General features: G+C 43.7%; 1 protein-coding gene across 1 annotated transcript in view; it reads left to right on the forward strand.

The window, feature by feature from the left end:
- Nucleotides 1-17,500, forward strand: part of LOC138005965 (metal cation symporter ZIP14-like) — a 72,867-nt gene that overhangs the window by 33,127 nt on the left and 22,240 nt on the right. Inside the window, exons 5-7 of the mRNA XM_068852129.1 lie at nucleotides 10,517-10,686; nucleotides 13,205-13,369; nucleotides 14,806-14,919. Coding sequence (XP_068708230.1) covers nucleotides 10,517-10,686; nucleotides 13,205-13,369; nucleotides 14,806-14,919 — 449 coding nt within the window. The remainder of the gene's footprint in view (nucleotides 1-10,516; nucleotides 10,687-13,204; nucleotides 13,370-14,805; nucleotides 14,920-17,500) is intronic.

Here is a 17,500-nt window from a genome sequence, read left to right on the forward strand (position 1 = left end):
AAAGACGTGCTGGGTCGAAGGAATAGCTTTTCTCACTACGTCAGCCGCTTTCTTGGTGGCTCTGCAGCAGGCATCACTCCACCACATTGGGTTCTTTTACGTCCTCTTCGTTTAGGTATGATGATGATGATGAATGAATTCTTGATATTCATCCTCATCTATTTTATGGGTTTCCTGATCCGTGACGACGTGCGTCTTATGGTGGGTGTGCCTCCATCTTCGTAAACGGACGTCGCCGTATTGGTATGGTGGATGCGACGTCTGTCTGTGCGTAGACCTGCGTCGTGAGCTAGCATCTCTATTTGACGTCGTAATCCGTCGTGACTAATTCGCCATCTTTCCCGTCGACTGCCTCCACTTAATTCACTGGGCGGTCCACGTCTGGAAGAACCACCATTGCTGCTGCCGGGAGAACCGCCACCACCGCCGCGTCCCTGACGACCACGCCTGCTGCCTCCACTGCTAGGAAGCACGGGTCGAAGGACCACTGGCTGCCTAATCTTGTAAATCTTGATCGGAAATACTGTAATCGCGTTGAACGTGAACCCGTTGGCTTGGGAAAATTCTTCAGTGCAACAATGAATGCATCATCAGTTAGTCTCCAGAAAATACTCGAGCATATCACCCCTGCGTAGCCCCAGGCCTGCCGGTGGCGTGCAAGGGGTCATGTCTCAAATGGACCTCATGCCGGCTGGGATCTGTTCGGCCATGGTAAACTGTTCACTTAGGTCTAGAGCCCGTTCTCTGCGTTGTTGACGTTCCTGTTGATACTTAAGAGTTTAGGGTTAGGGTTAGGGATTGCTTTCCCACTGGACTTGGTGGTAAGGTGATCCGGCATGCGACGAGGATGAGGTACTCACAGGTGCTCAAACACTTCCAAAGGACCTGCCCGCTGCGTTAGGTAACTGAACAACCGGAATCGATCGTCTGAGGCTGGATGAAGATCCATCATTATATACCCGTAGGGTCGTTGCATGCACTTGTCAAAGAGATGCAGGACTTGTCGCCATCGAAAGGCTTCCAGATGGGGATGCACGATCAAAGTGACTTTATTTTGCTGTAGAACGGTTTGGTGTACGTCTTGAAGACCGTGGTCTGATTGTACTGCCATCCGTCCATGGTGCAAATGCCATCGTCGGCTCCAGTGGATGCCAACTGTTCTGTCACATCTAAATAACTCACCCAACCTTGAGGTGCTAGCAAGGTTTCCCCTTCGTCTCGGTTGTAGTTCAGTATCGTTTCCAAAAAGGCCATGTAGGTATACATGTCGGTCTTTTCGCTTATCAAGGTCCCATTGAACCGGAACTTCATCTGCTTGAAGAGGCTGTGACCCAGATAAACTTGGTGTTGGTAGCATGTGAAGCACTGTTTGCATCGGCCACAATACCGTTGGTCGAGTTCGAGTTCAAACCCAGGTCTATTTCCAATTAGTATGACCCAACTAGTGGACTAATGCAAATGCTGCATTTTTATTGGCTACGCTACTAGAGGACTATTAGTAATAGTCCTCAAGTAGCGAAGAGCGTGACGCCATTTCTTTCGTTTTATTCCCAAATAAATATATTTTCAACTTGCATTTGCTAACTTTATTATTGTCTTTTCCTTCCGATTAGTTGGGTGATACTAGAACAATTAGACCCTTCGCCCTCAAGCGCCACGGGTCAATAGCCCATTCGGCTTCGCCTCATGAGCTATTGACCCGTAGCCCGGAGGGGCTACGGGTCTAATTGTTTAATAACTTTGGTTCAAATCGACAAAATCGTCCAGGACCCCAACCGAAACGATATGGGCGTGATGCCCGTACTGGACTGACTGTATGAGACGTCTCGATAACCTTTCACGGTCACGTCGGCCGACGGAGCTGTAAATACGTTCAAACTCATCGCCTCCTTCTTTGTCTTTTGGGTTGTAATCGTCGTACTAAGGATTGTACCAAGGTGTACTCGGGAGGTCGTAGCACCGCTCTGCTCAACCAACCACCGTACTGACGGGGATGGTCCGTTAGTTTTATACTGGTGGTCGTCCAATATCGGCTCCATGCACGATGTCAAAGCGGACGCGATTGAGCCACGAACGCTCTCATTTTCGTCCAAAGATATCTGACACACGACGTTTGGCTTTTTTATAGCCATACTGTCCTCTGGCTTTCATAACGGCTTTCAGGATATCACCGGCTTTTCGTTTAAGAACCGTCTCAAGGTTTGTCCAATGACCTGCCCTGTAGCCCCCAGAGACAGTCCACTTGACGTGGCACTGAGAACCGATTGTAAGGATTCCAGCACGATGGGTGCTGCGATCTTGATCAGTTCCTCCATGAACCCATTCCCGTCCTGACCACGAAGGGCGGGAAACATACTGCGTCAGACTGCCACCTCTCATGATGTGTCCTTTCTACCCTTAGGGTGTGCTGGTTTTTATACGTTCCCGTCACCTTGTCGTCGAAACTGAAAGGTGACGATGGTTTTGCCTTTTCCAAAGTAAGGCCAGGCTTCCATTACTTTCGGCCAAACTGACTTCGATCACGTCCAAGTAAGGGCGACGCAAGGGTAACCATTGAATGTGCCCACCACGTCCGAATACACAAGCAATGTATGTGACATCGAGGTGACGGCATCTTGAAGCCCTGATTGAGATTCGTAAACTTCCAGTCCACGACCTGACTTACATGTTATAACGACTGGGGAAAGGCTAGGAATCGCTCGCTGCAAACGGATATCATCTTCTTAGATCTCCCTAAGGCTTTTGACAGTGTGCCACATGAGCGTTTGTTGCTGAAACTACAGCGGCATGGGATAGATGGCTCTCTACTACTGTGGATTAGAAATTTCTTGACGAATAGAAGGCAGCGTGTCGTGGTAAGGGGCAATTGTTCAGACTGGTCACCCGTGATTTCAGGCGTGCCCCAAGGAACAATACTCGGCCCAATCTTATTTATTATCTATATAAATGATATTTCGGCAAACATAACATCAACAGTCAAAAAATCTACGCTGATGACACCAAAATCTACCACACGATCAATGAGCCTGATAAGGATATACTAGCCGTACAGCTTGACCTGAATAAATTAAGCTAACAAGTGGCAGCTGCTTTTTAATCCCGCAAAATGTGAAGTCATGCGTGTAACGCACAGTAGAGACAGATCTCAGCCAAGTTACAGCCTAGGTACACAGGTACACAACTAAAATCTGTTGAAAGTGCCAAGGACCTAGGGGTCACACTAAACTACGATCTATCTTGGGGTAAACACGTTCCTACATAGTAAAAAAGGCGGCGAACTAAGTGTTAGGTATAATTAGGCGATCACTTGGAAACGATAAACGGTACGCGTTTTCTTGCCTCTTTAAGTCGTTGGTAAGACGTTCTTGGTAAAAGTCCAAAGAAGAGCATTACAGTTGGCGTCAAAGCAAAAGCGCGGAGAAATGAGCTATGAAGACCACTGCCGCTTACTGAAGTGGCGGAGAAACGTAGAGAGTTCTTATATCTAGTCCAGTGCTGCAAGATATTTTTGGGAATAGATAGCCTTTCTTTTTCGGACTTTTTTGAACTTACTAAATGTAATCGAACTAGAGCAAATCATGATTATAAGCTCCATGTAAAAGTTGCCATCGTTAATTGCTACAAATATTCTTTCTTTGTACGGTCTTTAACATGTGGAATAACTTGCCTAAAGATGTTGTACACGCAGGATCGCTGACTTTATTTTGCAACAGATTAAGGATTTATATGAATATTGATTAATACGATTGTAAACAGTTTTAATTACCTGTATATAACGTTTTAGATTCTAGATTTAACCTTTTCATCTTTTATTTTGGGGAGTCTTTTATACAGGGTTGACCTCTAGATATCCCCTTTCGAGAGATAATTTGTAACTTTAATTTTTTTTATCTCTTGAATAAAGTATTGTATCATTGTATCAAAACGACTCCTGCCCCGGGGTACATGACCCTTAAAGGTCCCCCTGTAAATTCGGTCGTTTCCACCTTGGTCATTCTCTTGGCGGTTATATGCCAGTTCGTGATCCATCCTGTGCGAAAAGCTGTGGATTCTTGGACTTCATATCCTCACGCAACGATTTAATGTCCGCCAAAACTTTTCTCTCCGTCACAGCATCCTCTTCTTCCCAACGAAAGTCTGGCCATTTTGCGTCCTCGACTATCCCACCACTAATGCCTTCGAGTCTCGTAGTGATCTGCTATTCTACCTCGGCAATGAGGGCTTTCATGAACCCGACCTTGTCCACCGATGGCTGTTTGATTTTCGACGAGAACGTCACGACCGTTTTCGTTTCCAGCGTGTGGGTATTCCCTGGTGTATGCTTAACATTATACTTAACTCTTGCCAGTGTGTCATTGGTTGGATCGAACAGTTCATTCAGTTCCAGATTTCCCGGTAGGGCACGGAGACAGACACCAGACCGACTTCTCAGTTGCCATCAAATTAGACGGGATGCGGTAAACAGACTTTGAAAGCACTGCTGGTATTCTTGGGAAACTCCAGCGACACGTCACTGAGTAAAACCACCGGTTCCATGAAGCGACAAAAATGCAATCGGACGGGAAGCACTTTACCTGTAGGAAACAACACCCGACTTCGGTCCACTTCGGTCCACTTCGGTCACACGAACTTGTACGATCTCGACCCTGGATCCTCAGAGACAATGATACTCGATATGTCGAGGTTCCCACCACATCCCCTCGTTTTTATAGGCGACGATCTCGAGCAGTTCGTCATAGGTCTGATCCACCCACTGACTTTCGATCAGGTTCACGTACAGGTCGCTTGACGAAAGTGGTCGGAAATTCTTTGTATACGGCTCCATCGTAAAATTATTCTTTCGTTAAGTCCACTCTGGGTCCTTTCTTGTCTTGCGGTTCTAGCAATAGAGTAGGACCTGATTAGACGTGAGCCACCTCATTAAACGACGTCGTATAGTATGTCAACCAACCCATATTCCGGGCCATTTCCGCGGTAAATCCAAAATACATACATTTGACCGATTCAGTCAAGATGTCAGTATTGTTCATCACTAAGTTGTCCCTGTCCCATCGGATCGTGACGGCTGTCTTTCTCCTCATGGTCTTTGATCCTACCGTCACGTTCTTGTACAACGTCTTCCTCACTGGCAACGTGTCCAGGATCTGTTGTTCCAACGTATGAATGATCTTCTTCACCAATTCCACACCAGTCGACAAAGTTGTCAGGTCTTTGGCTCGGACAGTACCATTCCTTCTCCGACTCCGAGATCCATGGACGTCGTGGTACTCAAACGAGTACATGCAAAAGTACCCATTAGCATTCTTATTTCGGAATGAACTGGTAACAGAATGCACGAGGATGTCTTTGGGGTTCTCTGAAGCCGTTGGCGTATGAAGCAGGAACACGCCCTGTCCCGTCCCATTCCTTAAGTTTATACATAACCACGGGTCTGGGTAACACACGTTCGATGAAATAGACCTCTTCCGTCCATTCTCGTAGATACCCTTTCTTGAAAGGTCTATGTTTCTTGCTGACTCTGGTTGTATCCATTCAACACTTGGGGTAAGACACCGTGATACGTTGGGGATATTTCGAGCGATAAAATACCGATACATACGTTTTTTCAAAGTATGATTGAACCATTCCACCACCGCGGCTTTGACATCTCCATGTGTCGAAAAGTGATGGCTACCTTCTCGTTCCAACATCGGATGAAACGTCGCATTGTAACAATCTTTGCCCAGATCAGTCTGTAAACGTTGGGCTTTTTATCCTTGTCGTAAAATCGTCTCAAAGGCTCGAGTCACGGCCGTGCACGTCTTGTTATTCACTGGGACGGTCCATACGTATTTGGACGACACGTCGATGACCATCAAGACATAGCAATTCCCTCCATTCCATCGTTTCAGAGGTTGCATCTCACCAGATCGGGTTGCCATCGCTCATCCTTGTGAAACACCAAGACCGGGAGCGTCTCGAACCGTTGTTGAAAGGACGATGCAATGTGTAAGCCAATTTCCCCTTGACCCTGGGCGTACTGGGCCACGCCACTCAAGGCACCCGGTGTCGGCCGTGTACACACTCACGACGGGGCTGGTGGCATCGCAGCGGCGCTTGCGTTTCGACATGTTTTGGTGACGAGCCAATGTCTCATCCGCACCAGAATGGTCGGGACTTCCTGCGGATGACTCTTTTCAAGGGTTTGCCATGCGACGTAAGCGCGTTCGGGGTCGAGGGTCGTCGTCAGGGTAGACGGGTAGACGACAAAATGGCTCCACTTATAGTCAAACCCTCCTTTCATGGCTTCGAATTCGGCCATGTTCTTGGGTGGGAAATCCGTCCCTTACCCTAACTCTAACCCAGACCATCCCCATTACACTTGGACTGTTACTCTTGTGTTTTTGTCAATTAAAAGATAATGAGATTCAGGTCGATAAGGTGTAAATGAAAGCTGGAAACTTAAAATATGTGTTATTTCGAGAATGTTGTGGGCTGAGCTCAGACGACTTCTGTTGGAAGCGGCCATCACCCATTTGACCCAAATCCCTTATCCCGAAGTCGGACGACGAGTTCGTTGGAGTTTGATCACCTGGCTATGTCGGGAATTGATAAAGATGCTAGGTGGATTGGATAAATGGATCGTCACACCTTCCACTCCAACTGGTCTCAGTCACGCAGCTTCTTCTTGTGGCTCAGCATTCTCCGCTTTCTCGCATCTGTTTCTAGCTCCGACTTCAACTTTTCCTGAGGCAGACTAGGCACAGGTATCACCACCATTTTGTTCTCGTGTTCCACCAGCCAGGCTTTTTTTCGGGCTTGATGAGGGTCCACTTCCTCCCCTTCGTTCACCCAACCTCGTTTTCTGGACTCTTCCAGTCGGTGTGTAAAGGTCTGTTCCGAACACGGGCTGTCCAACCTGTGGAAGAACCGACAGGATTTGTCCTTTCTTAATGTTGTGATGGAATTGGTGTAGGACCCCGGTCATCCACACGTAGGCTCTGTCATGACCCATCACCCAGAACGGACAGGTGTTGTCAAAATCTCGGCAGTACACGTTGGTCTTGGAGGGTCACTCGCGCAAAGGCGTGTCGTGAAACGGATACAAGACAGGTTGGTACTCTGGGTCTGGGGATGGTGGCAGTGGTGGTATGGTAGGGGCAGTCACCACGGCAAGCCATGCAGGAATCCTGTCCACCACTGGCTCTATGGGTACGATCAAGGGTACCAAGACCTCCCCAGGTTCCAGGTGCCCAGGTGCTGCTGGCCTCAGCTTCACCTCTGGTGTTGGCAACGGTTCTGTTCTCATCATCTCCTCGTACGAGGGCAAGTCATCCAAGCATGGTACGGACACCAGCAACGCGTCCAACTCTTGAGTGGCTGCATTCAGTTCGGCCTCTTCTTCTTTCTTTTTCTTGTCTCTGTTCCATGGCTTTCTGGCGGGCTTCCTAGTAAGTTTTGGTGAGCAGACCGCGTCGTCATCCTTTTTGTTTCTCTAACTCGCACGAGAACGTTTGGTAGGGGGTTTCTCTTCTTTGTTCTTTTCAGGACACGCGTATCTTGCGGGCGAATAGTCTCCGTACTCCCAAGACGTATTCATCATCATCTTCTTCGTTTTCTTCTCAGGATTTGACTCACGATCCAAAAGGTTGTGCACTTGATCTTGTATAAAAAGAGGCGTCCTTACCCAAACCATCAAACCAAGAGTTTGGAGACGTGACAAGGACATGCCTCTTAGATAAATTGTGTTTGGTGATCGACCTGAAAGGATTTGCTACGGGGCGTCAATTTTTTTCATGTGATTGGATGGGAAAAGATGTAGGTGCCCTTCATTACAAACCTTCGGTACTGTGGCCTGATCTCTCGACCAAAGATCGACGTACCGCCACTTATTGCACCCAGCACGTCCAAGGGCTCCAGTATTATTCACATGGTTCGTACCATGTCGCCAGCAAGTTATCTGTGGATGTCCGACACCGAGCAACACAAGATCCCTTGTTGTCCATTGCTGGCTTTCAAAGGGAGGATGATCAAACGACGATGGCTCACCAGCTGGGGGATTCCCAACATCAATTCAGAACCTTTGGGTGGCTCGAAATTTGACGATCTGTCACGCCTCAGCGCCGTGGGTTCCTGTGGTCATTACCGAGCTCCCTTACGTCATCATTGTCCCAAGGTCGTTTCGCGCAATGGATGCGTGGCCAGAGTGGGACTGGATCGCGATACCTTCTACATCAACCACGAGCGGACCCGACAATTCCTACAAGCCCCGATGCCCGTGGCTACCAAGCCAAACCACCGACACTCCCGTATCGCTTTCTTTTTTTTCGACTAAATAATTTCTTTTATTTTAACATTTATGATGTCGTCTCTTTCTTTGTTATTTTCAAATATTTTGTTATTTACACATGCTCTTCGGAACGTCCATTTACAAGTATGTCCAAAAACCTCGAACGTCGTGAAACCTCCAACATCTTGGGCATCGGCGCGCATCCGGCCAGTAGTGATGGTCTGTTACCTGCGCGGTGTAATTCTTCGTATCTTACCGTCGGTAAGAAGAACGACACCGGGAGAAACTTAACGAAAGAAACCGTCATAGCTATCACGCTCATCGCCAGCAAATCAACGAGAAGAGATGACATCGATGCTGGCAAAACCTTGACTGACACCCTGGCTGTGCATGAAGAGCATCGGGATCTGTTGGTGCAAGCTCAGAGACGTCGGAAATGATCCCCTCCCCAGCCCTTGACGTTGACAGGAACTTTGTCCGTGCACGAGGACGACCAAGATCTCTTAGCCCAAGCACGGAGGCGACGAGTCCAGCACATCGAGAGAAAGTGAGGCCAGGGGGATCTGGAACGTGAACAATTGTATCGCAAACAGATGCGGGGACAAAAGCGTCGGTATTACCAACGACATCGAGAACGAGTTCGTGAAATGTGTACGTCGGTATTGGACCACCCATCGCCAACAACTCTGTGAATTTCAGCGACAGTATTAGCAGGCTCATCGCGAGCAAATTTGTCAGAGGCAGAGGGTGTACCGAGCCCAGTATCGCGAACAAGTCCGCGAGAGGTAACGACGCTATCGGAAGACCCACCGAGAACCATTAAAGCAACGCCATCGCCTGGAGATCAACCGACGGTATTACTGCACCCATTGCCATCGAATCCTTGAAAGGAGGAGGGTATGTCGAGCCAGCCATCGCAAACAAATGAATGAAAGACGATACCGGCGAAGCAATTCCGCCAGAGGGAAGAGCAGCAGCAGAGCATCGAGGAGCAACTTTGTGCCCCCTACGATCTTCTCTAACCCACAGGCACGTTGGCAGTGATGGCGTGTGATCGGCACAAAGACATCACTGTTCGTGCTTACTTCATAGTACGGCGACCGACACTACCCGTGGCTCGTAAGTAAGTATGTGCTCCGACCTCCCACACATTCCTATTTGAGAAAGGGTTTGGATCATTTGACTTTATTCGTTCCTCTTGCCTTACCGTCGTCGTCGGGATTACACCTGTCGCAGACGGCCGCTCCATTGGACAATCTCTCGCTTCGCGCCTATCCAACTGCGTCGTCGATGCCTTCCAATGTGGTGGTGGAACCTCCCGAACCCGTCCGACGTTCTGAACGCTTGGTGGCACGTTGGACACTTGATTCGCCTGTTGGATAACTTGCATCAAGATTATTTTTGGTGGCCGGACTGGTTTCGGCCATCGAAGAGCGTTTTAGTTCGTGTCATGTTTGTGCGGCGATGGGGAAGTCTTCCCCTGGGGCACCCTTAAGCTGAGTACCACTGAGCCTAAAAGCCTTTTCCACCTCGCTACTTTTCAAAGACATTTGTTATTCAAAGGTTTGTTTTACGATAACGTTGATGGTGTGGCTATGGGATCCCCACTTGCTCCTGCCTTAGCCAATCTTTTTTGAGCCACAAGGGAAATATTTGGTTGGAGAACTACAAGGCGTCCAAAATTTTTTTTATCGACGATACGTTGATGGCACGTTTTGTGTATTTGAGAAGGAACAAGATACACTTTTATTATTTGATTTCATTAACACGATGCACCCTAACATACTCTTAACAGAGTACGGTTGCTCGAGGCCTCTCTCCCATTATAAATCTGGGGTAGCCTATGCTATGCGATGCTCCGCAAACTGGTTATCGAAGCTGGAGTCAGGGTGGACATAATGAAATGAATAATATCTAGAAAATTCCTGGAAATAAATATTGTTTACACGACCCCACAAGCTCTGAGCTTTAAACCCTATCGTGTTTAAATAAAGAATATGATGATGATGATGATCATATTGGCGACTTGTGAGCTCAAAACCTGACTCTGAACACTTGCAAATGGCTCGCTTCTTCTCCTTAAAATTATTTTTTGCATGATTACACTGACAATTTCTTGCTCTATGCGTTAGTTTGGGGTTATGGCCTTGTCTCTGTGACCATGATTAGCATCTCTGGCTCGCTTCTTGCGCTTAGAATTATTTTTTTTGCATGGTTGTACTGACAATTTGTTGCTCTATCCTTTAGTTTGGGGTTATGGCCTTGTCTCTGTGACGTTGATTAGCGTGACATCTCTGGCAGGTGTGGCCACTATACCATTCATTGGAAAGAAACTTTACAAGAAGGTCTTGGACATGTTAGTAGGACTTGCTGTGGGGTCGCTTGCTGCCGATAGCTTGCTTCATTTGTTGCCTCATGTAAGTACACTTATCATATTCTTAAATAAGAGAAGTGTATTGTATTTTGCATTGCAAAATAGAATTATGTGGACTCGAGAAAATTTAAACATCCTTTAGGAGTTAGGTGTGGCAACTTAGCAACCCATGTCGAATTTAGAATTCATTCATTCATTTCGTTTCGGAAGCCACGAGGCTGAAGTAAAGTCAAGGAAGGGTTACGTTTTTACAAACGTTGACCGTGTAGCACTTATATTTCAACAGACTTAACTGATTAGAGTGTAATTTGAAGTGCTAGTTTTGTACTCCATGAACCATGTGAGCGGTAGCCCTACTAATGGAAATGGGCCCACACAAGGACAGAGAAAATCTCTGACTTGGTTGCTCATGTCAGACCTTGCAGCTAAGTCGGTAGAGCAGCGGGGATCTAACCCGAGGGTCGTGGGTTCAATTCCCACCCTGGTCAGAGTTTTTCTTGGTCTTTGTGTGGGCCCATTTCCATTAGTAGGGCTAACGCTCACATGGTTCATATGGGGTACAAAACTAGCACTTCACATTAAACTCTAATCAGATAAGTCTGTTGAAGTGAAGTCAGCCTGCCAGTTCAATCTATGGGAAGAGCATACCATACATCTTTATCTTGGGAGGAACATACTTTTTGAAGCTGTCCAAAACTTCTGCGCACATGTTTTATGAACTTTGTTTACAATGAAGCTTCCGTGTGGCCCCTTATGACGTGTGGCAAAGACGTCAGATACGTGAAAAGTTTGGTGAATGGAAAACAGTTTAATAATAATAATAATAATAATAATAATAAAACTTGTATGGCGCTCACATCAAAAATTCATGGCGCTTCACAATAAGAGAAAATAAATATCAAACTTATATAAAAGCAGTAATAAAATGTCATTTTTCATTAAAGATCAATTAAAACCAAATCTTTCTTGAAAGATTGGATTGAAGAACGTGACGTTTTTCTCAGTTTTATGACGTTAGTCAAGTATGGGGGAGCCATATCATGCAAGCACTTGTACACCATGAGCAATATCTTAAAAATAATTCGGAAACGGACGGTAAGCCAGTGGAATTCTATCAAAACTGGAGTGACATGATCAAATTTGCTCGCTTGCACTACTAATCTTGCCGCACTGTTCTGAATACACTGAATACGTAATAATCTAAGAGCGTAGATTAAAGTGACATTCATTGGAAAAATATTTTTCTGTCTAAGGCCCCGTTTATATGGAGAAAGCTACTCCGGGTTCAAGGGTCACCCGACTTACCGGGCCAACTTCTCACGACCGTTTACATGAGTAAAGTTGTCCTGGTTGACCGAGTCAAAGTTAATCCTAATAAATTAGTCATTGGCTCTGCTTAACATATCATTGCTTCAAGATCCCTCTTTCCGCTGGATTTATATTTGTTAAAAAATCATTCACACCGGTCACTCTTTACTTAGATTTAACTTGTTTGTTTTAAAGATAAAACACGGCCTTCAATTTCAGTGGAGTTGTCCCGGTAGACCGAGCCAAAGTGTTTATGAGAAGAAAAGTTGGCCCGGCTAGGACGGTGACCCTCCCATCGAAAAAGGGTGACACGGCTAGGCGGGTCACACTTCCAGAGGAGCCACTTTTTATAAGGAGAGGTAAGAAAAGGTGGCTCGCCCAGGGTAGCTCGGGTAGGCGTATGACCCTTCTACCCGGGACAACTTTTCTCTATATAAACGGGGCCTTAATGTATAGATTCTATGTGATTTTGGCTACCTTAGTTATATGTTCATACTGCAAAAACATGTTCCCTTACATTACCATGAACTGTATGTATAGGTCACTATTGATGGTTTCATATTTTATTAGTTATTCAAGATTATTACTGTCAATTTTAAAGCACACTGCTCAAACCAGGCCATCATAAATTAGAGTTTACCAATTACACTGTTTATAAGAAATAAAATAATAAACCAACGAGAACAAGAAAATCTTTAATGAGATGATTTTTCACGACTTGAAAATGTGCCTGGCTTGACAGTGATCACGAGATCCCAATTTTTTTCTTTTCTTTGGTCACTCTCTTAAAGTTTATTAAAACTGTGAGCGAAGTATTTTGTTTACTTCTAAATGAACAAAGCCTCATGAAAAACGGCATGGGTCTTTGTTTAATAAGGTCTCTACTAGAGGTTCAGTTTGTATAGTAACTGTATGATATGACTCTATTGTTAAATTCAGGCGCAAAAATATGCGTACAATTCACCGGGGGCACCCAACGAGACGCTTCTGTTCGTTAGAGTGAAACCGTCGTAGAACGTAATTTCTGGCATGAATTTCTGACCCTAACCCTTGCCAGGCTAACACATCGGGCCAATAGTTTAACTAAGAAACAGCTTGCAGTAGGTTAATAGTTCAATAATTTAACCCCCAGGAATAATTATTGAGAGAGTGTGTTGAAAATGGCTGCTGTAATTTCGACCTGGGGATAAATTATACGTATGTGTTTTGGATTGGTTTTTGCTAACTCTCAATTTAATTTTATCTCTGATCAGTCATTTGGTCTTCATGCACATGGAGAGGAGGGGTCGTTTATGTGGAAGGCTACGGTAGTGCTGGGAGCTATCTATATATTTTACCTGTTTGAAACCCTGATGCATTTAGGGCTCAGGCGCAAAATTGGTACAAAACATGACTGTCACAGCCACGTCGATGATAAGGTTGGTTGAATGATTTTTTTACAACAAGAAAAAGAATGAGAGGTTTTACTTGATCAGTGATGTGTTGATGAAATTGATACCATTTATATTGTTTACCAAAGCTCATCTTGGTTTTGTTTTATTCTCCCGAAGAGCAGATGTTAAAGTTAAAAGGGAAATGTTTTTCCCAGGATTGACGTTTTATCACTGACATCATTATTTTTATAATGGTAGAGCGTTTGAATAACGATGAAAACTACTTTAGCCTCTAACTAGCCCCAACAGACTATTACCAAAAAGAGAAGCCTATATGTGTGGTGTGGTAGTGTCGAATCCGAACGTTGTCTAATTACGCACAGAGTGGAATAAACTTGTAACCTCTTTGTAATCTTGAATTGCTTAACAGAATTTACATCTTTCCTTAGTCGCGATATTTTACTTAGAATCTATAAGCAGACTGTGTAGTTGTGTAGTATGGGCCGAATGCAGTGAGGATAACGCCCAACGCTTAGAACGCCTGCAAAATCAGGCCATGCGAACAATATCAAATGCCGACCGTAAGATATGTACTCAGCATGCGTACTAAATTGTTGTTATTATCACCTCGCAGCAGATGCCGTTTTATTTGGTTGCAGTACGTATGTGTACAAAATTATTGACAACATTAACTGCACCATGCAGTTGGAAGGTTACTTAGAAAAACGATCACAAAGACATTGTCGATCTCTCAGATCTAGATCTACCTTTAGTTAAAACTAAGTGTGGACAGACCTCATTCAAATTCTCGGCTGCCAGGGGCTGGAACACACGGCCAAGACAGTTGAGAGGAAAAGACACTTACACAGTTGAAGTATAGTCCATTTACTTACTTTATGGACAAAGATATCGCCAACCATATTTGTAGTATTTAGACTTTTCTCTTGTATTGATATTTGTAATTTTTAGATGTAGCACCAGTTTCGTAGTATTTAGATGTTCTTTAAAGTTTTTATCCATTCTTGATATTTCTTAGTTTCTTGTTGTTAATTCTATTTTAAATTTCTTTGATTTTTATACTGGTCAGCAAGCAAGTTCATTGATTGACCGGTTTTTTACCAGTCTAAATAAAGTTATTATTGTTATTATTATTATTACTATTATTATTACTATTATTATTATTATTATTATTATTATTATTAATAGAAACGTCATTTTAAATGTTTTCCCATCCATTAGAAGTATGGTTTAATTCATGTCGCTTGTATTTCTTCATAAAATATAGTCTGAAAATATAGCAATTATCATGTGTCCTTACGGAGAAGGGTTTTGCAGAGTTGGCACAAAAACGTTGAAATGCCAGTTAAGAGAATTAGTGAATGTGACGAAACAATGAAGGTTGGATTAGAATTAGTAGGTAGAGACGGGTTTAGTCAGTTTCTTACGATAGAGTAATAATAGGTTAATATCTTTGGACACAGGTTCCTGGATTTTCAAGTCAACACACGAGTTTAGAGAATGAAAGAGCCAGTTCATTTGGGAAGAACAAGTGCGAGGTGCCCTTTGACAATAAAGACATTGTTCTCAAAAATATGGTGAGTAGAAAAGTAGGTGTCCCACGTGATAAAATTGATGCAAAAATTTGAGTGTTGTCTTTTTCTGCTGGAGTATTTTTTATTTTATTTTAGAGGAAAGGCGTAATTAAGTATGTGATCAACACTGAAATAAGATGAAAAGCTGTAATTGATGCTGTTTGGGTAATCTTTGGCTCATCTCATTGCTTTTTGCCCGAAAATATGACGACGTTTTCCTTTCAATCAATCAATACCTTTATTAATGTGTCATCGCTATCAGCTTGTAAGAAACTAATAGGAGACACCTATCTAAAGACGTAATAGGACCCTTTCGTAATTCCGACCCAACCTCTTTCCCAACTATTTATGCTCTTATTTATATTACCGTCCGAGTTACCTCTTCCGCATTCTCATGACCAAGATTCCTAAGATGTTTCCCTAGGTTTTGTATTCCTTAATCCTAATTTTAAAATATCCCCTTAGTTGCTACATAAATAGCAATCCCTAATAAACCCTTGTGTTGCGGTATCTGCTAGATTTAACTTCCTAATTTGATTTTTGAAAGAGTCAACTGATTCGGTCATTTTAATTGTTTAATAATCTTTGACCAGATAAGTGGTCCCATATACCTTATGCTATGCTTATCATGCGTTATGGTTTTAAGTCTATGTAAAATAAAATCATCTGAGTTTCTCACATTTAGATATCTTCATGGAAAGTGTTGACGTACGGTATTTACGGACGAGTTTGTTTTCACAAAACGAACGAGCGAGGCTGTGAGAGCGAGTGAGTCACTTCTTTGGCTTCGATATCTTTAGGACTTTTTTGTTCGAAATTTGTTTTTTATCAAACGTGTTGATAAAGGTCCAATTACCACCATGAACGACTTGGAAAGCTGACGTCTCGTGCGTTAGCTCTTCTTCAGAGCGAATAGAGGAATTGTGGGTGTTGCTAGTTTTTATGCGGGTGTGGAGGAGGTTTGCTATTGGTGGAAATATGGTAACATCGCAGTAATTTTCGAAGATTTACTTTAACTCCAGCACTGGGGTTGAAATAACTCCTCATGATGGAGTTACGCTTTTCGGAGTTAATTTAACTCCAAAAAGAAGTTACTTTAATCCCCGAAAAAGTTGTTCTCCCCAGTGGGGGAGTTAAATTATTTAAGGCTAAAATAGGATTTAAACTTTAAATTATAGGGGTTATTTTAACTCTAAATGAGAGGAAAATTTAACTCCTCTTTTGGGGTCATTTTGCAGAGTTAGTATAACTCCCATTGGCGAGTAATCATGGATTGAATTTAATTCTCCAAGAAGAGTTAAAAGACCTCTGTGTTGGAAATTACGTTCGTGGAGTTAGTTTAACTCGGCAAAGGGGGTCGATGTACCTCCTTGTTTTTAATTCTTCTTGGGAGCCAAATAGTATCGTAACTTTTCGCTGCCGTCGTCACTTGCATGGCTTTAATTTCACTTTCACTCGAAATGCTATTTTCTTGTTTTATGTTTTCGCGATCTCGATACGTCTTTGTGCTTTTATCCTGACATAGTTTCTAAGTAAATGAAGTTATTCTTTGTACGTTCTTGTGTATCCATTAATTCCGCAAAGAACGTGAAGTCCAGGATCAATCGAATGATATGGAACGATGACTGTGATTAATCAACGGCGATAGTGTAAAAGCGATGAAACTGACACAAAAGTTGCAGCGGTACGCAATTCAAACAATTCAAACTCCCTTATGTTACATTATACGAAGGGCTTTTGCAATGGGTCGTTTTGGCGGGATAAAGAAACTCCCAGGGTGTCCAAAGTTCACCCTGTTGATCTCTCACCACTCCTTTAGGCTCTCCTATTTCGGAAGTTACTAAAACAAGGAATGGCCTACAGTGATCTACTATGACCTACAATGAGCTACAATGACCTAAAATAAAAGACCATTTGCAGCGCTGAAGGCACTGCAGCATGTTTGCAGTACAAAGATTAAAAAAAATTCACTCTGTACTTTGAACCAATCAAAACCTCGTTGCTGTGCAAGTTGAAAAATTTCCTTGTGCTCTCTGAAGAAACAAAGCATTGTGGGAAGAATAATTTATTTATAATCTTCTCTTCATTTTTTTCCTGCTCCAATTAAGATTTTATCTTTGCTAAGCAAAGCCTTGGTATTTGTACAGTTTCAATTAAGCTTTAAAACAAGGGAAAACCATCCAAGGGTCAGTTCTTTTCGCAGTTTATTTCTGCCTTCAAGTTCACATGCGTAATTGCAGTCAACATATGGGCTGTCATGCAATGGACTAAACCCACTGCGTGACAACGCGCAATTGATGTTTTCTGCTCACCCAAACAAAGCCATTTAAGTAGGCCGTTGTAGTTCATGGTAGGTAGCTCATTGTAGGTTATTGTTGTAGGTCATTGTAGATCATTGTAGATCATCGTAGCTCATTGTAGGTCATTGTAGGTCATTCCTTAGTAACTACTCTCCTTGTTTTCGCTTGAATCTGTTAAATTGAGATTTGAAGAGAATGGATTGTTCTAGGAAAAATAACAGCATAAAACAGCTGAAATATTGACAGTTAGTTTTTAGCTGGTCACTGTCTTTTCGTTGGTTGGT

The sequence above is a fragment of the Montipora foliosa genome, chromosome 6 (assembly GCF_036669935.1).
Source record: "Montipora foliosa isolate CH-2021 chromosome 6, ASM3666993v2, whole genome shotgun sequence".
NCBI lineage: Eukaryota > Metazoa > Cnidaria > Anthozoa > Scleractinia > Acroporidae > Montipora > Montipora foliosa.